We start from the raw sequence: 24,462 nt of genomic DNA, 5'->3' as shown, positions 1-24,462 counted from the left end.
TATAAATTCTCAATTGCATTGCCAAAAAAATGAATACTACAGGAGAGTAAAGAAAAATACATTAGTACTAACAGAATGTTAGATAATAGAGAAAATCAACCAGATGCAGTTGTTATCCTGCTGGGCTTGTAATTTAACTTTAAAAATAATGAAATAATGAAGAAACATTCCAGCAGAGATGGTTAGCAACAGGAAGGCTTACCTAATGAGATGCTAGTTGATGTCAGGAAAGAGTCCTGGGACAGCAAAGCGATGGCAGGCTGAAAGACTAGATAACATAAGAGTTTATCTTCTATTAAGATGGCAAAGCCTATAAGAAAAATGAGATTATGTAAAGTGACCAAACCTACACATCATGGGAATAGAGAAGGAGAAAAAGTAAACAACTTGAAAAACATATTTTAGAGAATAATTCAAGGAAATATCCCTAATCTTGCTTGAGTGATAGACGTCCAGATATTACCAGACATAAATTTAGAGAACACTTGTGAGAGTTTATGCAGGCCAAATATCACCAAGTCATACAGTCACCAGGCAATCCAAGGTCCATACAAAAAAAAAAAAGCCAGTTAGAAAAGTCAAAACACCTATAAAGGATAACTGATTAGAGTAACAGTGGACTTCTCAGCAGAAGGCCTATAATAAAAAAGATGAGGATCTATTTTTAGCCTCCTTAAAGAAGAAAAAATGCCAGCCAGAATTTTATATCCTGCCAAACGGAGCTTCATAAATGAAGGAGAAATAAAGTCTTTCCCAGACAAGCAAACACTAGGAGAATTTGTCATCATTAGCCTGGTCCTACAAGAAATTTTCAAAGGATTTCTATACATAGAAACAAAAGGATGACACTTGTCATTAGAAAAAGATATATAACTACAGAGCTCACAGATCTTGTAAAGCAATTACACAGTAGAAACCTCAAAAAACTGGCTAACAGCATTACATCAGGAACAAAATCTCAAATGTCAATATTAACTTTTAACATAAATGACCTCAATGCCCCACTTAAAAGATACAGAGTGGCAAATAGGATTTTTTAAAAAAAAACAAAGGCATCTTCTTCGTACAAGAGACTCACCTACTGGCTAACAATGCATTCAGACTCAAAGTAAACAGGTGGAAAAAGATACATCACACAAATGGAAAAGAAAAGCAAGTAGCCATTCTCATATCAGATAAACAGACATTAAACCAACAACAGTCAAAAAAAAAGACAAAGGCATTATATAATGACAAAAGATTCAATACAACAAGAAGATTTAACTATCTCAAATATATATAAGCCCAATACTGAAGTACCTAGATTGATAAAATAAATACTACTAGACCTAGAAAAACAGGTTAATAACAATACAATAGTAGTGGTGGACTTCAACATCCCACTGATATTACTAGACAGATAATCAAGACAGAAAATCAACAAGGAAACTGTGGACTTAAATTGGACTATAGAGCAAAAAGACATAATACATATTTATATAACATTACACCCAACAACTGCTGAATATACATTCTTCTCATCTGTGCGTGAAACATTCTCCAAAATTAACTGTATGGATATTCTGGAGAATGTTTCATGCACAGATGAGAAGAATGTCTCAATTAATTCAAAACAATTGAAATCATATCAAGTATCTTCCTGGACCACAGTGGAATAAGATTGGAAATTAATACCAAGGAGAGACTTTCAAAAACTACACACGTACATGGAAATGAAACAGCTTGCTCCTAAACAACTTTTGTGTAAACAGTAAAATAATGGCAGAAATTTTTTTAAAAATTATTCAAAACAAATGAAAATAAAGACACAGCATACCAAAACTACTAGGATATAGTTAATGCAGTTCTGAGAGGTAAGTTTGTGGCATTAAATGCTTACATCAAAAAGACTGAAGGATCTCAAATTAACAACTTAACGTCACACTTCAACATACTAGAAAAACGAGCAAAAGAAAGTAAAAGCTATCAGAAGAAAAGAAATAACACAGATTACAGCAAAAATAAATGAGATTGAAGCAAAAAATGATAGAAAATTTCAATGAATGAAAAGTTGATCCTTTGAAAAGCTAAACAAAACTTGCAGACCACCAGCTAGACTAAGGAAAAAAGAAAGATTCAAATAAATACTAGAAAAGATAAAGGTGACATCACAACTATTACCAGAGAAATAGAAAAGATCATCAAAGATTACTATGAACACCTCTATTCACACAAACTAGAAAACATTCAACCCCCAAGATTGAACCGGGAAGAAATAGAAACCCTGAACAGACCAATAACAAGTAATAAAATTAAATCAATAATTTAAAAAAAACTCCTTATTAAAAAAAAAAAAAGCCCAGGACAAGATGGATTCACAGCCAAATTTTACCATATGTACAAAGAAGAGGTGGTGCCAATCTTAGTGAAACTATTCCAAAAAAAACCAAGAGGAGTGCTCCCATCCCAACTCATTCTATAAATCTAGTATCACCATGATATCAAAGTTAGGCAAGAACACAACAACAATAAAAAAGAAAACTACAGGCAAATATTTCTGCTGAGTATATATGCAAAAATCCTCAACAAATACTAGCAAATTGAATCCAACAGCACATAAAATAATAATTCACCATAATCAAGGAAGCAAGGATGGCTCAACGTATGTGAATCAATAAACATGATCCACTACATAAGCAGAACTAAGCACAAAGACCATATGACCATCTCCATAAATGCAGAAAAAGCATTCCATAAAATCCAACATCCTTTTGTGATTTTAAAAAAAGCCCTCAGCAGACTAAGCACAAGTGAAGCATACCTCAAAATAATAAGAGCTATATATGACAAACCCACAGCCAACATCGTGCTGAATGGGGAAAAGTTGAAACATTTTCTCTAAGAACTGGAACAAGACAAGGATGTTCAGTCTCACTACTTCTATTCAACATAGTATTGGAAGTCTTAGCTAGAGCTATCAACAATAGAAAGAAATAAAAGGCATCCAAAATAGCAAAGAAGAAGTCAACTTATCTCTGTTCACTGATGCCATGATTATATACCTAGAAAACCCTAAAGACTCCTCTAGAAGACTTCTAGGACTGATTAGTGACTTTAGTAAAGACTCAGGATACAAAATCAACATATAAAAATCAGTAGCATTTTTAATACACCAAGAGTGAGATATCTGAGAACCAAATCAGAAACCTAATGCCATTTAAAAAAGCCACACAAAAAATACCTAGATATAATATTTAACCAAGGAGGTGAAAGATCTCTACAAGGAGAGCTATGAAACAGTGATGTTTTAATTTCTTTAAATTGTAGATGATACCAATAAATGGAAAAAGGTTCCATGCACATGGATTGGAAGAATCAATATTGTTAAAATAACCATATTCCCAAGTTACTAACATCATTTTTCACAGAATTAAAATACAAAATCCTAAAGTTTACATAGAACCAAGAGAAAGCCCGAATAGCCAAAGTACTCCTAAGGAAAAGAACAAAGCTGGAGGCATCACATTGCCTGACTTCAAACTGTACTACAAGGCTGTAGTACAATTTCAGTATCATGCTAAAACTACATGCTGTTCTACCATGATGCTGAAACAAAAATAGACACAGATCGATGGAATAGAATAGAGAACCCCCAGATAAAGCCACATGCCTACATCCAACTGATCTTCAATAAAGCTAACAAAAATAACAATGCAGAAAGTACATCCTATTCAATAAATAGTGCTGGGTAACTAGCTAGCCATATGCAAAAGAGTGAAACTGGACCCCTATTTCTCATCGCATACAAAAATTAACTCAAGATGAATTAAAAACCTAAACATAAGACTTAAAACTATAAAAATCCTAGAAGAGAGCCTGGAAAAACTTTTCTGAACATCAGCCTAGACAAAGAATTTTTAATGAAGACCCCAAAAGCATATGCAACAAAGCAAAAATAGACAAATGAGACTTAATCAAACCAAATGTTTCTGCATAGCAAAGAAATAATCAACAGGATTAACAGACAACCTACAGAATGGGAGAAATTATTTACAAATTATGCCTCTGAAAATGGATTAGTGTCTAGAATTTATGAAGAACTCAAAGAACTCAAGAAAACAAAGAGCCCCATTAAAAACTGGGCAAAAGCAGACATTTCTCAAAAGAAGACATACAAGTGGTTAACAAACTATTAAAATTTTTCAACATCATGAATCATAAGAGAAATGTAAATTTAAACCACACTGAGATGCCATCTTATACCAGTCAGAATGGCTATTATTTAAAAGTCAGTGTGGAGCCCACAGAAGCTCCTGCTTGCACTGAACATGGATTGGGCAGCAGCAGGGACACACCCCAGAGACCCGAGGAGATCAGGCATAGACCCTCTGAGAAAGTGAACTATTCCTGCAGGACCCAAGAGATTCCTCCAAAACTGTGAGTGTCTCAGCTGCAGAAGTGGGAAAAAGAGACTCTCCTCTCCTGAACACATAGCCCCACTGGAGAAACTGAAGGCTCTAGTATCCACAGTTTAGAGATCCATAAACAGTTCACATCACAGAACTTTGTGCAGGCAACCCCCAGTACCGGTCCAGAGGCTGATAGACAAGCTGGGTTGCTAGACCCAGAAAAGAGACAACAATCACTGCTCTTGGCCCACAGGAAGCCATACCCACAGGAAAGGAGGGAGAGTACTACATCAAGGGAACACCCTGTGGGACAAAAAAATCTGAACAACAGACTTCAACCTTAGATTTTCCCTCTGACAGAGCCTACCCAATGAGAAGGAAACAGAAAACCAACCCTGGTAATATGACCAAAGAAACACTCTTCACCAGCCCCCAAAAATCACACTAGTTCACCAGCAATAGATCCAAACCAAGAAAAGAATTTAGGAGGTTAGTCATTAAGCTAATCATGGAAGGACCAGAGAAAGGTGAAGCCCAGTGCAAGGGAATCCAAAAAATGGTACAAGAAGTGGAGGGAGAAATGTTCAGGGAACTAGATCACTTAAAGAAAAAAACAATAAAAAATTCAGGAAACATTGGACAAACTTTTAGAAATGAGGGATACTCTGGGAAGTCTCAGCAATAGAATTGAACAAGTAGAAAAAAAATTCAGAGCTTGAAGACAAGCTCTTCAAATTAACCCAATCCAACAAAGACAAAGAAAAAAGAATAAGAAAATATGAACAAAGCCTTCAAGATGCCTGGGATTATGTTAAAGCACCAAACCTAAGAATAATTGGTTTTTCTAAGGAAGAAAAGAATTCTAAAAGTTTGGAAAACATATTTGGAAGAATAATTGAGGAAAACCTCCCCAGCCTTGCTAGAGATCTAGACATGCAAATACAAGAAGCACAAAGAACACCTGGGAAATTTATCACAAGAAGATCTTTACCTAGGCACACTATCATCAGGTTATCCAGTTAACACAAAGGAAAGAATCTTAAAAGCTGTGAGACAGAAGCACCAGGTAACCTATAAAGGAAAACCTATCAGATTAACTGCAGATTTTTCAGCAGAAAACCCACAAGAGGTTCGGGCCTTATCTTAAGCCTCCTCAAGAAAAACAATTATCAGCCAAGAATTTTGTATCCACTGATACATGTAAGCAACATAGATGAAGAAAAGATAGAGTCTTTTCCAGACAAACAAATGCTGAAAGAATTTGCCATTACTAAGCCACCACCTACAAGAACTGCTAAAAGGAGCTCTAAATCTTGAAACAAATTCTGAAACAGATTCAAAACAGAATCTCTTTAAAGCATTAATCACACAGAACCTATAAAACAAAAATACAAGTTTAAAAGCAAAAAAATAAAAAACAAAATAAAACAGAGCACAATGAATGCAATGGAACCTCACATTTCAATACCAACATTAACTATAAATGGCCTAAATGCTCCACTTAAAAGATACAGAACCACAAAATGGAAAACAACTCACCAACCATCTGCTGCCTTCAGGAGACTCATTTAGCACAAAAGTACTCACATAAACTTAAAGTAAAGGGGTAGAAAAAGGCATTTCACACAAATGGATACCAAAAGCAAAAAGGAGTAGCTATTCTTCTATCAGACAAAACAAACTTTAAAGCAATAGCAGTTAAAAGAGACAAAGAGGGACATTACATAATGGTAAAGGCCTTGTCCAACAGCAAAATATTACATTCCTAAACATATATACACTTAACACTGGAGCTCCCAAATTTATAGAGCAATTACCAATAGACCTAAGAAATGAGACAGACAGCAACAAAATATTCTGGGGTACTTCAGTACTCCACTGACGGCACTAGGCAGTTCATCAAGACAGAAAGTTAACAAAGAAACAATGAATTTAAACTATACCTTGGAACAAACGGACTTAACTAATGCACATAGAACATTTCATCCAACAACCACAGAATACACATTCTATTCAACAGTGCATGGAACTTTCTTCAAGATAGACCATATGATAGGCCATAAAACAAACTTCAATAAATGTATGAAAATTGAAATTATGTCAACCACTCTCTCAGACCACAGTGGAATAAAACTAAAACCAACTTCAAAAGGAACCTTCACAACCATGGAAATACATGGAAATTACATAACCTACTCCTGAATGAGCATTGGGTCAAAAACAATATAGAAATTAAAAAATTCTTTGAACTGGACAAAAATAATGAAACAACCTATCAAAACCTCTGGGATACAGCTAAGGCAGTGCTAAGAGGAAAGTTCATAGCCCTAAATGCATACATCAAAAAGACTGAAAGAGCACAAACTGACACTCTAGGGTCACACCTCAAGGAACTAGAGAAATGAGAACAAACCAAACTCAAACCCAGCAGACGAAAGTAATAACCAACATCAGAGTAGAACTAAATTAAATTGAAACAAAAACATACAAAAGATAAGTGAAACAAAAAGCTGGCTCTTTGAAAAGATAAATAAAATAGACCACTGGCAAGATTAGCTAAGAAAAGAAGAGGAAAAACTCTAAGTAACCTCACTAAGAAACAAAACAGTAGATAATACAACTGACATCACTGAAGTATAAAACATCATCAAAGACTGCTATGAACACCCTACACACAAACTAGAAAACCTAGAAGAGATGAATCAATTCCAGGAAAAATAAACTGTCTTAGCTTAAATCAGGAAGAATTAGATACCCTGAAAAGACCAATAACAAGGAGGGAAATAGAAATGGTAATTTTTAAATTATAAGCAGAAAAAAAGTGCAGGACCAGACATATTAACAGAAGAATTCTACCAGACATTCAAAGAATTGGTACCAATCCTTTTGACACTATTCCACAAGATAGAGAAAGAAGGGACCCTCCCTAATTCATTCTTTGAAGCCAGCATCACCCTAATACCAAAACTAGCAAAGAACATAAGCAGAAAACTGAAGAGCAATATCCTTGATGAACATAGATGTTAAAATCCTTAACAAAACACTTGCTAACCGAATCCAACAACATATCAAAAAGATAATCCACCATGATCAAGTGGGTTTTATACCAGGGATGCAGGGATGGTTTAATATATGCAAGTCAATAAATGCGATATCCCACATAAATGGAATTAAAAACAGAAAACACATGATTGTCTCAATACATGCAGAGAAAACATTTGACAAAATCTAGCATCCCTTTATGATTAAAACTCTTGGCAAAATTGGCATACAAGGGACATACCTTAATGTAATAAAAGCTATCTATGACAAACCCACAGCTAACATAATACTGAATGGGGAAAATTTGTAAGCATTCCCTCTAAGAAGTGGAACAAGACAAGGATGCCCAGACAAGAATGGCTGATGAGAATGGCTATGAACACAAACGTGGGGCCAATGTGAACAGCTGTGACCACCTGGACTTCCCCTGAGGAGCATGCCTCTAAAACCTTGGCTGTGCCCAATGAGCATGGATGTGAACACCCAGGTTGGCCCTGACAAGAACCACTATGAATATCTAGGCCAACCCCTATAAGGACAGCTGTTAAATGCCTGGGCTTGCCTCTGTGAGGATTGCCCTGTTGATGTGAATTTAAATTAGTTCAGACTATGGAAAACAGTATGGACATATCTCTAAGAAGTGGAAATAAAACTACCATTTGAATCAGCAATCCCACTACTGGATGTCTACCCAAAGGAGACCTGCAGTCATATGTTATTGCAACACTGCTTGCAATAGCAAAGTCATAAAAACAGCCTAACTGTCCACCAACAGTTGATTGGATAAAGAAAATGTGACAGGCCAAGTGCAGTGGCTCATGCCTATAATCCCAGCACTTTGGGAGTCTGAGATGGGTAAATCACTTGAAGTCAGGAGTTTGAGACCAGCCTGGCCAACATGATGAAATCCCATCTCTACTAAAAATACAAAATTAGCCAGATGTGGTGGTGGACACCTGTAACCCCAGCTACTCAGGAGGCTGAAGCAGTGAATCACTGGAATCTAGGAGGTGGAGGTTGCAGTGAGCCGAGATTGTGTCATTGTACTCCAGGTAGGGCAACAGAATGAAACTCCATCCTAAAAAAGAGACAAAAAGAAAACAAAAAGAAATTGTGGTATATAAGCACCATGGAATAATACACAGGAATCAAAAAGAAAGACATAATGTCCTTTGCAGCAACTTGGATGGAACTGGAAGCCATTATCCTAAATGAACTAACATAGGTGCAGAAAATCAAATATCATATGTTTTCACTTATAAGTGGAAACTAAACAAACAGTACACATGGGCGTAAAGACAGAGAAAATAGACTCTGGGGATGCCATAGTTGGGAAGGGATTATGGGTGAGAAATTACCTACTGGATACAATGTACAGTGTTTTGGTGATGGGTACACTAGAGACCTATTACACATGTAATACCTATGTAACCAACAAACACATATACCCCCAAATCTCAAATTTTTAAAAAAGAAGGACCTAGAAATAGAAATTCCATTTGACCCAGCAATCCCATTACTGGGCATATATCCAAAGGATTATAAATAGTTTTATTATAAAAAACACTTGCACATGTATGTTCATTGTGGCACTGTTTACAATAGCAAAGACCTGGAACCAACTCAAATGCCCATCCATGATAGACTGGACAAGAAAAATGTGGCACATATACACCATGGAATACTATTTAGCCATAAAAAGTGATGAGTTCATGTCCTTTGTGGGGACATGGATGAATCTGGAAACCATCATTCTCAGCAAACTGACACAAGAACAGAAAATCAAACACCGCATGTTCTCACTCATAGGTGGGTGTTGAACAGTGAGAACACATGGACACAGGGAGGGGAGCATCACACACTGTGGTCTGCTGGGGGGTCTAGGGGAGGGACAGTGGCAGGGTGGGGATGTTGGGGAGGGATAACATGGGGAGAAATGCCAGATATAGGTGACAGGGGGAAGGATGCAGCAAACCACATTGCCATATATGTACCTATGCAAAAATCCTGCATGTTCTGCACATGTACCCCAGAACCTAAAGTGCTATGTATGTATGTATGTATGTATGTATTATCTATCTATCTATCTATCTATCTATCTATCTATCTATCTATCTATCTATCTATCATCTATCTATCTATCATCTATCTATCAAGAAGAAGAAGATGAGTCCTAAATAGGCATATCAAAGAGTGACTTCAAATTTCAACAGACATGGGATCTAATTCCAGCCTTCTATCTGAAGAAGGGAAATTTACTTTCGTTGTTCATTTTCTGTTGTAACCGTTTCAGTAGTGGGTCACACTCTAGCTCAGTTGATGATAGAACTAGCTTTTCCACTCAGGCATTGTCACAGCTTGCTAAAGGCTTACATTTTGGATCAAACTTGACATACCCTCCTGCAATCCCTACCTTGCTCATACTACCTTTCACAGTGACTAAAGAAAGAGAAAACCTTTGCTTCAAAATTGTAGAACAAGTTTGTCTATGCATTAAAATAATTTTTGGAATAAAACAATTTAGGATTAAACCATAATTTCAAAATCATCCTAAATCAGATAGAAATAAACGGAGTCCTGCACAACCTACTCAACTGTGTGGTCAATGTTCCAGTTCCTTTTAGGTCTTCTGAATTGGAATCATTTACTCCCTTAATCACTTTTAATTGCTCAAAAATTTTGGTTCTACCTATTGATTATGGTGCCTGGCACATAGTAGACATACAAATTTTATGAATATAGTCAACCACTAAAAAGTAACTGAGGTGAAGAGGGTTCAGAAACGGGAGCAATAGAGGAGTTAATTGACTTAGTGTCTGATAAAAATCCATTGCTTCTATAAACACCATAAAACATTTACCAATCTTTAAAGTTCAAATCTGTAAGTATGGATTTCACAAAACTTTCTTGATTCCAGTTTTTAGGTGAGTCATTTATTTAGATGGATGTGAGGTACATCAGTGTATTAGTCTGTTCTCTTGCTGCTAATAGAGGCATATCTGAAACTGGATAATATATAAAGAAAAAGAGGTTTAATGGACTCACAGTTTCAAATGGCTGGGGAGGTCTCACAGTCACGGTAGAAGGCAAAGTAGGAGCAAAGATACATCTTACATGACAGCAGTCAAGAGAGCCTGTGAAAGGGAGCTCTGATTTACAAACCATAAGATCTCATGAGGTTTGTGCACTATCATAAGAACAGACAGGAAAGAGCTGCCCCCATGATTCGATTACCTCCCACTGGATTTCTCCCACGACTCGTGGGGATTATGGGAGCTATAATTCAACATTAGATTTGGGTGGGGACACAGCCAAACCATATCAAACAGAAAGACCAATTAATTGAGAACTCTGAGCCATTTTTACTTCCGCAATGGGAAACTAAGGATCTTCATGGGAACTAAGGTTTATTCCAAGTGTTAGGTACCAAGCTCTTACTTTGCAACGTAAACCTTGGAATCCTCTTGTTACCATTAGACAACAGTCATTCTTGTTTTATAGGATAATGCCAAAAGAAATAAAGAAAAAAAGAAAAGAGTTAGTGTACTTTATATATGGAAGGTTGGGCAATTTTTATTTTCAAGTTTGCAATAAAAAGTGCTAATTCTGGGTTACAGGAAACCCTTTAAATGATTTTCAGTGCTCTCATAGAATAAATTAATAAAAGTATAGTGTTCAAATCAAAGAGAGCTAGTAATCCATTTGGTAGTGGTCTAGCTATATAATTTAATGATTAACTTTGCTAGTGAAGCCAGACTCCTTGGGTTCAAATACCAGCTCTACTGCTCAATGACTTCCGGAAGAAAAGCTTATTCAGTCACTTTAAGATCGTGTCTTCCCATCTGCAAGAGGAAAGGAGGTTATTACATTAAAGGTGATAATGTTGTGTTTAACAGAGCATGTTGCATAACCTAAGCAGTCAATATATATTAGCTGTTATCATTTGGAGTATTGTACTGAATGCTGACATTAATCATAAGACTACTCGACAACAATAATTCATCCTGAGGAAGATATTTTGTAACAGTACTTAACAGAATTGTTAAAGTTTCCCAGGGAAGAGGGGATTCTGTCTCTTTTCAAGTACTTATAGAATTCTTATGTGGAAGAGGATGCCAAACTTAGACAAATGGGTAGCAGTTACTGGAAGAAAGATTTCACCATGATATGAGCAAAAATATCAGGCAATATGAGTTGTCCATGATGAAGCAGTCTCATAGTAAACTTCTAGTCATTAGAAGCACTCAAATAAAGGTTGGATAACCATATGGCAGATGTATTTTTCCTAAAATCTCGATGTACCAGGCGTTCTGGACTTATTTCTGTTACTGGAATATCCCCCCTCTCTTTTCCATCTGTGGATCTTCACACGTATGCTTCTTCTGCTTGAAAGACTCCCACTTCTTTCTCACACTTCATCCAACACACATTTCTTTCCTTCTGTTTGACTCCCTCTTACCCTTCATGTTTTATACTCAGCTTTCTTTGATTTATCTTTCTCTTGCATTCTTTACTTACTATATCATATAATCTAGTCCATCTAGTTGTAATTATTTTTTTCAACTTTTATTTTATATATGGGGAGTATATGTGCAGGATTGTTAACATGAGTATTTTGCATCCAAGTAATGAGCATAGTACCAAACAGATAGTGTTTCAACCCATGCCCCTATCCCTCCCTTTTCTCTCTAGTACTCAGTACTCTGCAGTGTCTGCTGTTCCCATGTGTATGTGCATGAATGCTCAATGTTTAACTCCCATTTATAAGTGGGAACATGGAATATTTAGTTTCCTGTTCTTACATTAACCTGCTAAGGATTATGGCTTCTAGCTCTATCCATGTTTTTGCAAAGGACCTGATTACGTGATTTCATTCTTTTTCATGGCTATGTAATATTCTACAGTATATATGTATTATATTTACTTTATCCAATTCAACATTGATGGACACCTAGGTTCATTTCATGTCTTTACTATTATGAGTAGCATGGTGATGAACATGTGAGTATCTTCTTGGTATAATGATCTTTGTCTCCCTGTTATATGGCCACTAAAGGGATTGCTGGGTTGAATGGTAGCTTTGTTTTATGTTCTTTTGAGAAATCTCCAAACTGCTTTCCGCAGTGGTTGAACTAATTTGTACTCCCATCAGCAGTACATAAGTGTCCCCTATTCACTGAAGCCTTGCCAGCATTTTTTTTTCTTTTTTTACTTTTTAATAATGGCTATTCTGACTGGTGTGAGGCCAAAACAGCACAGCACTGGTTCAAAAACAGTTACATATAACAATGGAACAGAACTGGAAACTGAGAAATAAAGTGACATACAACCACCTGATCTTCTACAAGGCTGACAAAACCAAACAATGGGGAAAGGACTCCCTATTCAGTAAAAGATACTGGGATAACTGACAAGCCATATGCTGAAAAATAAAACTGAACCCCTGCCTTTCACCATATATAAAAATTAACTCAAGATAGATTATAGAATTAAATGCAAGACCTCAAAGTCTAAAAATCCTTTAAGAAAATCTAGGAAATATCCTTCTCAACATTGGCCTTGGCAAATAACTTTTGGCTAAGTCCCCAAAAGCAATTGTAACAAAACTAAAAATTGATGAATGGGGCCTAATTAAGCTACAGAGCTTTTTCCCAGCAAAAGAAATTATTGGCTGGGTGTGATGGCTCCTGCCTGTATTCCCAGCACTTTGGGAGGCCAAGGCAGGTGGATCACCTGAGGTCAGGAGTTCAAGACCAGTCTGGTCAACATGGTGAAGTCCCATCTCTACCAGAAATAAAAAAATTAGCCGGGCACACACCTGTAATCCCAGCCACTCAGGAGGCTGAGGCAGGAGAATCACTTGAACCCAGGAGGCAGAGGTTGCAGTGAGCCAAGATCCCACCACTGCACTCCAGCCTAAGTGACAGAGTGAGACTCGGTCTTAAAAAAAAAAAAAAGATCAATAGAGGAAACAGATAACCTAAAGAATGAGAGAAAATAATCTGAAACTATGCAATCAACAGAGGTCGAATATCCAGAATCTATAAGAAACTTAAACAAATCAACAAGCAAAAATAATTCGATAAATACAGGCAAAAGACATGAACAGGCACTTCTCAAAAGATGACATTCAAGTGGCCAACAAACATGTAAGAATGCTCATCCTCACTACTCACAGAGAAATGAAAATTAGTTGTAATTATTTATTTGTTTCCCTTCCTAAAAAAACTGAAAACTTCAATTGCTGTATCCCCAGTGTATGATACATAGTAGATGCTCAACAATTTTTTGTTGTATTTATGTATAAATCTTAAAGAAATGATTGCTGTTTTACATGTTGAGATCTAAATTTCCTTAAAACTCTCCAAAACTGTGACTCCATGAAGGGGAATGAAGACTCTTCATCCTAGCCTTTTGTTTTTGTTTTTGGAGTGAGGCAGAAGAAATCCTACTGAAATATAGAAATTATTTTGATACTCAGTATCATATCATTCTTTTTTTTATTAATTAAGCTTTTTTTGTAACACATTCTCATTCTGTCACCCAAGCTGGAGTGCGGTGGCAAGATCTTGGCTCACTGCAACCTCTACCTCGAGTTCAAATGATTCTCCTGCCTCAGCCTCCTGAGTAGCTGAGACTACAGGCACATACCACCACACTTAGCTAATTTTTGTATTTTTAGTAGAGATAGGGTTTCATCATGTTGGCCAGGCTGGTCTTGAATTCCTGACCTAAAGCGATCTGCCTTCCTCTGCTTCCCAAAGAACTGGTATTATAGGTGTGAACCACTGTGCCCGGCTGGGTATTATTTATTTTTGACCTAACCAACCTCAGGCTACTCTGGTATAAAGGCACCAACTCAAATATCTGTAGGGGTACAACATGGAATGTGATATGTAAAGTGCACCAATCACTCCATTTAAAAGTGGGGAATGGTGACATTTATGATGAACTAGAGAGTACTTTCCCTATTTAAAAGCATTCACGTTTCACTGAAAGCAGTAACAAAACCATGTGCAAGGGACAAAACACCTCCATGAGTCTGATGTGGTCTTTCTACCCCCCAGTCTGCTACCTCTGCTCTAGGATAAAAAGATGTAGTAATTAAATTCACAAAGTCTCCAAACAGTAGTTTCATATAATTTGAAAATCTATGGTTAATTTGTTAATTTAAAATTCGCCTGTGTTTTATTTTCTTTACTGTTTAGTGAAAATGGTAAGAAAATAACAATGGTAGAAAAAAATAAAATCAGATAAACAAGCAGGAATTAGAATAAAGGGTTCTGACAAGGTAATAAAGTAGCAATGACCTAAAGTTGAAAGCATATGCTTTGTCCCAATTTTTTAGAGCTTTGGGTTTTTTGAAATTTGCAAATATTTGAGACAATACTTCCTAGCAGGTGCAGAAGAAAATATTGCTAGATAATTTAATTTCATTAATAGATACTGCAGATCAGCTTTAAATGAACACTTTACAGTGAATTTACATTTGATGTATTCAAGGAATTGCTTAAGATTTAAATTAGTAATTTTGAGGTGATGGCTTAGTGACTGCAAGGTCACTGAAATGTGCCCTGCCATTATCATTAATTCTCCAAACCCCAATACTTGCATGCAACAGGATAGAGTTCTTAGCCGTGAAGCTTGTCTTTATCTCTTTTTCTGTTTCTTCATCTTTTTCTTTTAAAAATTGGTCTGGATTTCCAAAAAGAAATGCAGAAATCTTTTCAATAATTTCCAAACTTTTTATTTTAAAGCAATTTCAAATTTAAAGAAATGCTGCAAGAACAGTGCAAATAACTTTTTTCTAGAACAATTTGAAACTGGTGCTCCATCACCCCCAGATACTTTAATATACCTTGTTGACAAATAAACATAGCTCAATACCACCATCAACTCCTTAGACTCAAGGTTCACCAGTTGTTGGAACTGTGGCCTTTGTATAGCAAAAGGATCCAGTTTAGAATTAGGTGCTGCATCTAGTTTTCAGGGCTCGTCTCCTTTAGTCTGTAACAGTTTCTTAATTTTTCCTTGATTTTCATGACCATGACACTTTTGAACCTTCATGACCAATTGTCTTTAAACTATCGGTTGTTTCTTATTTTTTGAGTCAGGTTATTATTCATCTTTGGCAAGAACTCACAGAAATGATGCTTTTTTCTCCATTTCATCACATTAGGTTGACCATGATGACAATTTGTCCTGTTTTGTAGGGAAAGATTTTGTAGCTACATACTCCATTCCTCATTAAGCTTTCTATTTATTTATGTTTACCTATGTGTTTATTTACATCAGCATAGATTAAATGGATTCCTAGTTTATTTAATTAAGTATAATATTTTATTTTCAAATATATTTTAATGTTTAAATATAGCCATCATTTATTGCCAATCCCTATGCAATAAATCTGTCACATTTCTATCTACCTACCTATCTATATCAGTCAATCAAGCTATATAAGTATCTATCATTTCCATCATCTGTCTTTCTCTATCTTCTACATTTAATCTTTAGCTATGTCCAGTAATGAAAATAGTGAGACCTGACTAGCAATGATCACACCTACCACTCGTTTGTTCACTGAAAGAAGCTAGCATTTCTTGGAAGAATGGGTGTTTTCAGGAATTGGACAAAGAAGGTACACAATGAGGCAGAAACAAATTGTGGAACCCGACAGTAAGAAATAAGTAATGCACACATGCATTTTCATCTGCATGTTATGTCTCTGTATACATTTTGGGAATTAGGAGTTTATGCCCATTTTGCTTTTTTTTTTTTTTTTTTTTAAGACGGAGTCTTGCTCTGTCGCCAGGCTGAAGTGCAGCGGCGCTCGGCTCACTGCAACCTCTGCCTCCTGGGTTCAAGCAATGCTTCCGCCTCAGCCTCTGGAGTAGCTGGGACCAGAGGCGTGTGCCACCATGCCTGGCTAATTTTTGTATTTTTAGTAGAGACGGGGTTTCACCATGTTGGCCAGGATGGTCTCCATCTCTCGACCTCGTGATCCACCCACCTCAGCCTCCCAAAATGCTGGGAGTACAGGCGTCAGCCACTGCACCCGGCCCTTTTTTGCTCATTCTAACCCAGCACTACCAAGTGGATTCTAGTTTCCTTCTTTTCCAAATTTTTTTTTTTTTGAGACAGGGTCTCGTTCTGTCGCCAGGCACCAGGCTGGAGTGCAGTGGCGCTATCTCCGCTCACTGCAACCTCCGCCTCCCAGGTTCAAGCAATTCTCCTGCCTCAACCTCCCAAGCATCTGGGACTACAGACACGCGCCACCACGCCCAGCTAATTTTTTATATTTTAGTAGAGATGGGGTTTCACTATGTTGGCCAGGATGGTCTTGATCTCTTGACCTCGTGATCAGCCTACCTCAGCCTCCCAAAGTGCTGGTATTACAGGAGTGAGCCACCGCGCCCAGCCCTCCAATTTTTATAATTCCCCTGTTGGATAGTGAGAAGCCCCATTCCCCTAATGGGAGGATGGGTCATCAACCTTCTCTTATGAAATCAATTCTGGCACTGCCCCTGTCTTGTCTCCCTGCACTGACACCTTCTTAACCCAACTTGGGCCCTGACACCCCACATCTAGCAGCCTCGGTGCCCATGTCCTCTCACCCTTCTAAGGCCCCACTTCCCTCACTGGGTCACTGTGGCTCCCCAAGTACTAGCATGTACACTTAACCTTGCTAGGACCTATCTACGGACTTTTGGATTGAATTTTTCAGGAAAAGAAGAAGAAAAAGAGAACAGAATGGTACATCTTAGAAAATAAATCCTGGAGAAATAAAAGGATACAAATGTCCTGGCCCACTAAGGAATTATAAACTGTTTAGTGTGCACATACCTTTTCATGTCAAGAGCATAGGGGAGTGGAATGCAAATGAGATATGAAGACAGTGTGAGATAATTACACTCTCAGCGAAAATACTAAACCTTTAAACACTGCTTTCCTCAAATTTCTCAAGAAAGCTCCTCTGTCTATATGTATAAAATTAATATATTATCCCTTTCTCCAAACAAACAGAAAAAGTCATGGCTCATTGGTTTAGAGTTTGGATCCTTGACACTGCATTTGCTTCTAGGTTGCTTATGATCATATTTAGAATGGTATGTGAGCAACACTACTGCTATGAAAATTTTAATTTTATTTATTTCTTGCTTTTGTGATTAACCTGTCAACTTTAACATCCGTGAGACCCTAGTGTAGGGGGCTTTGTGTTTATTATCACTCTAAAATGCAGTATGCAGAAATGTTCTGTAAACCTCTCTCTGGCCTAAAATCCTAGGGAAATCTTGTGACAATAGATTTTTTTATAGGCTGGCTGTGGTTTTTGCCTTCCACAGAGTCTAAAACACCTAAATGTCTCTGGTATAGATTATATTTTTTGTCTGGATTCAAAAATATGTTAAAATTAATTTTAAAACTTATCAAAATGTCCTCATGAAATCATCATATTATATCAAGCAAAAGACAGCTTAAAGATACCATATAATATATGCCCCTAACTGAAGGTAGATGTGTTGGTATAGTTGATCTCAGTCACTGAATTCTCATGAAGTTGCCATAGAAAATGAATAGAAGTTCCTAAAAGTAGCCATGGGGCATCAGGCCTACTCAGATGAATACTTCCCTTAAAGAATAACTATAGGCTCAAATACAAAACTGATAATCCACAACATTAATTTTTTAACCTTAATTCTTTCTAGTCTACATTTCAAATGAGAAACATAAAAAAAGGATGATACCTTGTATCCAGAATCTTTAAAGAACAGGCTCTAATTTTGAAACAAGTCAGAGATGAGGCTAGAATAATAACATCTCTTATTTCTGTAGCACTCATATTTTTTGCAACACACTTTCTGTAATGCCTTATTTGCTCCTCAGAGGAGCACAATAATTATTGAAAAAAAAATATCCTGGACTTCTATGTATCTTGGGATTCAGATCCTTGTCCCCTGCTCTGCCTCACAGTTGGATATATGACTTTGGACAAGTTATGCTAACTTTTTGTATCCAGAGAATACAAAGAAAGAGTTGGATCAGATCACAGGACTTTAGGATGGCTTTGGCAGTCTGGTTAAACCTACAGCCTTTTTAAGAATAATGTTTTAAAATTCATCATGTAAAATAAAATAAAATGGCTTATAAATTATATATTTAAATTCACTTATCAAAGTATTATAAAAGCAAAATTGGCTGGGTGCAGTGGCTCACGCCTGTAATCCCAGCACTTTGGGAGGCCGTGGAAGGTGGATCATGAGACCAAGAAATCTAAACCATCCTGGCCTACATGGTAAAACCTCATCTCTACTAAAAATACAAAAATTAGCTGGGCATGGTAGTGTGTACCTGTAGTCCCAGCTACTTGGGAGGCTGAGCCAAGAGAATTGTTTGAGTCTGGGAGGTGGTTGTTGCAGTGAGCCAAGATCACGCCACTGCACTCTAGCCTGGTGACAGAGTGAGACTCCATCTCAAAAAAAAAAAAGCAAATTTATGATAATATGTGGTGTGTCTCTTTATTATAGCATTAAATAAAAGGTCTAGTGATAAATCCATAACTAATTTTAATATAGCAATGAGTATAAATAGCACTTTGAAGTATCTGTAGCAACTCTAATATGATTTTTAAATATCCATAATTTCTATTGGTGACAAAATCACAGGTACTTTTAATAACACTATGATTCATTCCCTACATGTGTCATTAATGAAAATGCTAAATTTTAATGACAAGCCAGAAAAAATAAAAATATGATCTCTTTTTCTCCCATTCAGATTTATAAATGCCCTGAATTCTATTCATTAGGTGATCCCAAAGAAATTTTCCAGTAACAATATTCCAGGACTTTTGAAACACTCCTGCTGGATAGGTAGGGTGGCATACACCTAAATTTACTCTCCTCAAAGTGCAGTCCATGGACTAGCTGCATCAGCATCACCCACCTGGGAGCTTCTTTGAAATGCGGAATATCAGCCCCCACCTCAGATCTACTGAATCATAATCTGTACATTTGCAAGATCCCCAGTTGATTTGGAGTACACATTAGTGTTTGAGAAGCGTTGTTTCAGATTAAGTTGTTCAGTCTGTATGGGGCTTTTCAAGCTGTGATCAAACTGAGTGCCTCAGGATTCCTTGGCTGTATAGTGAACTTCCATTTTTAAAAACTTACCCTGATATCCAAAGTCTAAGAAGTTAGTGACAGGCCTACCAGCAAGGAGACCAGCACTCTTGGACATACAATGGGGCTTTTAGTAGCAAATGTAGATTAGGTGTTATTTAAGGATTGGTCATTCATGGGGTTTGGATTGCTTTGGTGAACTGAAGATCCCCAGGTAGACAGAGTTGTCAGAAGCAAACTGTCTCTGAAAAGCGGGAGAGGAAAGATAAGTCTGACCACAAAACTATATAGAAACGCAGTTGTAAGTTTCACTTTATTAAGTACAGGCAAAATTTGTCCCTGTGGCTTGGTCTGAGCACCGTAACTATTTGCATATCACAGTTAATGTTCTTGTGAATATGTGTTTTTTGTGGCTCTGGAACCAATCATATAAGTCTATCAAATATTAAGCAGTTAGTGTTTTTCAAACTGAATCATATCTACATGGGGAGGAAAAAGCAGCTCCTAAAGTACTTAAAGTGAAATTCTCTAATAGAAATTTCAGGCCGGACACAATGGCTCACCCCTGTAATCCCAGCACTTTGGGAGGCTGAGGTGGATGGATCATGAGGTCAAGAGTTCAAGAACAGGCTGGCCAAGATGGTGAAATCCTGACTCTACTAAAAATACAAAAATTAGCTAGGCATGGTGACGGGCACCTGTAATCCCAGCTACACAGAAGGCTGAGGCAGAGAATTGCTTCAACCTGGGAGGCAGAGGTTATAGTGAGCCGAAATCATGCCACTGCAGCACTTCAGCCTGGGCAACAGAGCAAGACTCCGTCAAAAAAAAAAAAAAAAAAATTCAATGCAGTATGTGTTTTCGAGCATCTATTTTTCATTGAGTGACAGAAATTTAGGTATCAACAAGACACTGTTTCTACCATAAATGAACATCCAGTTTATTTGGAAACTGGTTAAAAAAAAATCATTGACTATAACAGTGTAAGTTCTTTGATAGAAGCAGACACACAAGACATTAAGTCCTATGGGGAGACTGATTATATTAAAATCAGGTTTAATTTTAATATAATCACGATTGGGGCAGTCATGAGAGGTAACCCAAAAGAAGGCTTCAGATTATTTCTTGGTTTTAAGCCTGGAAAAATCATTCTTCTCTGCATTTAGAGATCTTTTACATTCCAAAAAATTTCTCTTTTTTTATTAATAATATTTACAGTCAGTCAAATACTCAGCTTGTGTTGAAATATTATACTATGACATGACTTTTGTAGCCTGGTTATAAAAACTCTTTGGTTCAGCAGTAGAACTAACATTTTTTTCTACCATTATTTGCAGCTTTGGACACTTGTCTTGATCTTATGGCCTGTCATTATTTTCATAATTTTGGCTATTACCCGGACCAAATTTCCTCCGACTGCAAAACCAACTTGTAAGTAAATGAAATTTGTTTATTTCTCTAATTTTTGGATTCTAGTTAAAATTTATTTTGGTACCACTTTAATGTTTCATTTCAAAATTTTGGGTTTTTTTTTTTTTTTTTTTTTTTTGTATAGCGTTTTCACTTGGAAGGATTAGTATGAAGAATTTGTGTGTTTTTTACCCCAGATTTTCAAGTTAGTCAGAAAGTTGAGTTTGTAATATTTGTCTAGAAAAATATGAAGCCTGTAGAAGCCAGAAGGTATTTTAACCTTTGTAGAATTTTGACCCATTTATTATTAATGTAATAAGTCTCACTGTGATGAGCACAGTATAAACAGGCAGCAATCTCATGTGAGATCATTCTTGACTTTTGTAATAGAAATCATAGTCTTGTATTTGATCAACTGAACAAATGAAAATCCAGAGTAGTATAAAAATCTCCTCTCTCTCTTTAGGGCTGATATCCGAGTGGTGTAATTGTGTCAACACATTTATTTCGAGAGAAGATTGTTCTCTAATTAGTGTTGTTTCAGTTACATTTAGTAATTGTCAAGTTGTAAAATGGGCAGAATGCCTGATACTTCATTATTATTCTTTTCTTTGGATCCAGAATGAAAATGTAGAAAGGACTCAGAAAAGTCCTCAGAGGGGGACAAGTGTTTTAACCCCAGTGGTTTGATGAACGCTGTTTTCATTTTTGTTTTTTCCCTGTGAAGCCAGTTTTCTTAAAAGAGGAAGAAAAGTCAAATCAGGTGTTTCTTCCTCACAAAGCAACCATCTCCCAAAAAGCTTCTCATATATCAAATTTTAGAATTAGATTGTTTTTCACATAAATTATTGTAATTTGCTATGTAAAACAACACAATACCAAGTCATCGTGTAAAGAGAGAAAAAGCTTGTGACTTTTAAAAATAATTACAGTGTTTTTGAGTCACCCAGTTCTAAGAAATCAGATGAGAACCATGGCAGAATTTATGTGAATCATGCGCAATAGGATAACTAAAAAAAAAAATGTAAACTCAGTTAGCGTAGAGCATTTAAACTCTTGGTGCTAGAAGAAATAATTCCTTACATTTAAATAGCACCTTATTTCTAAAAAAATTTTTCTCAAGTCATTTGAATTATTAATGAGATTTTATTAGGTTGTTCATAAAAACAGCATAATCTTGCTCTCTTCATATTATTTGTATGTTAGTTATTTATAGCAGATTGACTCCATTGTATACTGTTGGAGTTTACATATTTGTGCATATCTTAAGTAGCATGGGCCTCATAAATAATCCGTTTATATATTTGTACCTATCTTAAATAGCATGGGCTTTAGAAATATCACATAAGTAGGATAAATACTCTTAAATATTCTGGTTTAATATGCTAACTATCAATTTGCTAACAATAGTGAAGCGAGTATTTTAACAGCTCCTTTCACCAACATATTTTCACCAACTTTTTGTTTTTAAGGACTTTACAGTTACATAGAGTTCCTCTTGTAAAAATTCCAAAAGAGAAATACAGGGTCTTCGAATGAGCAGTCTTAAACTAATTGGTGTTACCTGACAGCATTAGAAAATTTTCTCCATTGATGGAGAAAATTGTGGAAAACTCTTATAATTTTACTAAATTAGGAAGAAAAATGTACTAGAGAAATAATGTGACATGTGCTTCTTAGGCCTTAATCTAAAGGGCTCTGAAAAACATTATACCTGAGAGGAGATGAATAGCTACTTTTTCCTGTGTACCTACTATCATCCTCTAATGATAACCAGCCAACGAAGCGATTATCTTTCTGTTTGTGGGTAAGTCAGTACGAAGTCATAGCATGGTTCAAACACTGAAATGATGTTTGCTAGTCTCTTAGACCTTATCAGACTCAGTCTAAAAAATAATTTTTTGGTTTGTTATTACAACTGGAAGTGACCCTCTCACTTTACAAATGAGAAACCTGCAACACAGGCTGATTCCAGTTTGCCAAAATTCAATTATGTGGGATAGGAAAGAAAGGTGTTGAAAATGGCTACTTTGTCCATGAAATTTACCATATCTTACCCTTTTACACAAAAATTATTTCTGAGTCTAGAAACTCCTATTTAGGAAAATAAGAGTCAAGTAAAAATTATGCCCAAAGTTTCAATACATTCTGTAATCAATAGAATATAAAATGTAATTAATTTGGAGAATATGAGACTGGTATAGAAGCAGTTACTTTTTTCCCCCTCTTTTGTGGCAGAAAGAGAATAACTTTGAGATGACAGTTTTAATTTAGATGTTTTTATCCTGTTTTAAAAATTGCTCTAGTTTTTCTTTGTTTCTCACATATGTCTTTTATGCTGAAAGATTAGAATTGGCTAATAATTCATCATCATCATGAAAATATTTCTTGATCTAATACTGTGTACCAGGCACTTAGTAAGGTGGTGACTGTATTATTCATCTCACAGTTAAGAGAAGGAATGCCCAGAAAACTTAAGTAACTTGACCAAGATGGCACAGTTAATAAGTGGTGGTGTCAGGATTTGAAACCAAACAGCCTGGCTCCAGAATCTGGTTTTAAGCTCATGAACTCACGTTTCTTACATCTAGTAGTCAGTACTAATTTTTCATGTTGTATCATTTACCTTTTGTAAAAGTGAACTACAAATTAGAAACTAGGAATAGAAACACCCCTGCTTTGTCTCAGCTATGAAATTTAGAAATATGGGGAGCAGGTGCATTCCAATGTATGTATTAGAGTTATATTAACTATTAGTATTCAACGCTACCTAATTAATCCAACTAATTTTGCATGAAACATTGTAGCTGAACTATCACAGAAATGAGTTCCTGTTTAGTAGAGTTAAAATCTTTTGTGGGCTACAGTGCTAGCTGGGGAATAGAGAAGTGAAGATGAAACTCAAGAATCCACCTCTGAATGAAACTCAGCCATAGTGAGAATAGAAATTGTAATACCCTGGGCACATTCTGTTCCCAGAAGAGCCAGGCAGGTCTGTAGGACTTGATAAATCATTTAGAATAAATATAATTAGCGACTTAAAAGATTCCCTTCATAGTCTTTTTGATCATTGGGCATCTGGAGAAGTCTGCATTTTTGATGAGAAGGAACCAGCTGCAATCCCTGACACCATGGGTGCTGGTCCAGATAACATGCATATTCTTGACATCACCTGACTTCACTCACTCCCTTTTGTGTTGCAACAAACAGCTTAAGTAACTAGCCTCTGCAAATAATAAATCCCAGGTAAAGAAAACCTTTTAGGCCTGGCAGGCAGGTCCTAATTCTCATTCAAACCGGGAAGAAATGAGCTGAAGTGCCAAGTTTGAAGTAGTTTCAATCTCTTTTAATCTCCACATGCAGCAGCTTGTCAAGAGGCAAATTTTAAAGCCAAAAAAAAAAAAAAAAAAAAACCCTGCTTAGGAACAAGGGCAAACAAAGCAGCACAAATCTCCACAAGACACACTTAGACTAAGCCAAGCTGAAATGTGCAGCAAGTTTAT

The 24,462-nt window shown here is 36.4% G+C and overlaps 1 protein-coding gene across 1 annotated transcript in view; it reads left to right on the top strand.

The window, feature by feature from the left end:
- ABCA12 (ATP binding cassette subfamily A member 12) overlaps window positions 1-24,462 on the top strand; it is a 210,458-nt gene that overhangs the window by 4,597 nt on the left and 181,399 nt on the right. Inside the window, exon 2 of the mRNA XM_035305614.3 lies at window positions 20,887-20,980. Coding sequence (XP_035161505.3) covers window positions 20,887-20,980 — 94 coding nt within the window. The remainder of the gene's footprint in view (window positions 1-20,886; window positions 20,981-24,462) is intronic.

The sequence above is a fragment of the Callithrix jacchus genome, chromosome 6 (assembly GCF_049354715.1).
Source record: "Callithrix jacchus isolate 240 chromosome 6, calJac240_pri, whole genome shotgun sequence".
Classification (NCBI taxonomy): domain Eukaryota; kingdom Metazoa; phylum Chordata; class Mammalia; order Primates; family Cebidae; genus Callithrix; species Callithrix jacchus.
This window is presented reverse-complemented; position numbering and strand designations above follow the sequence as displayed.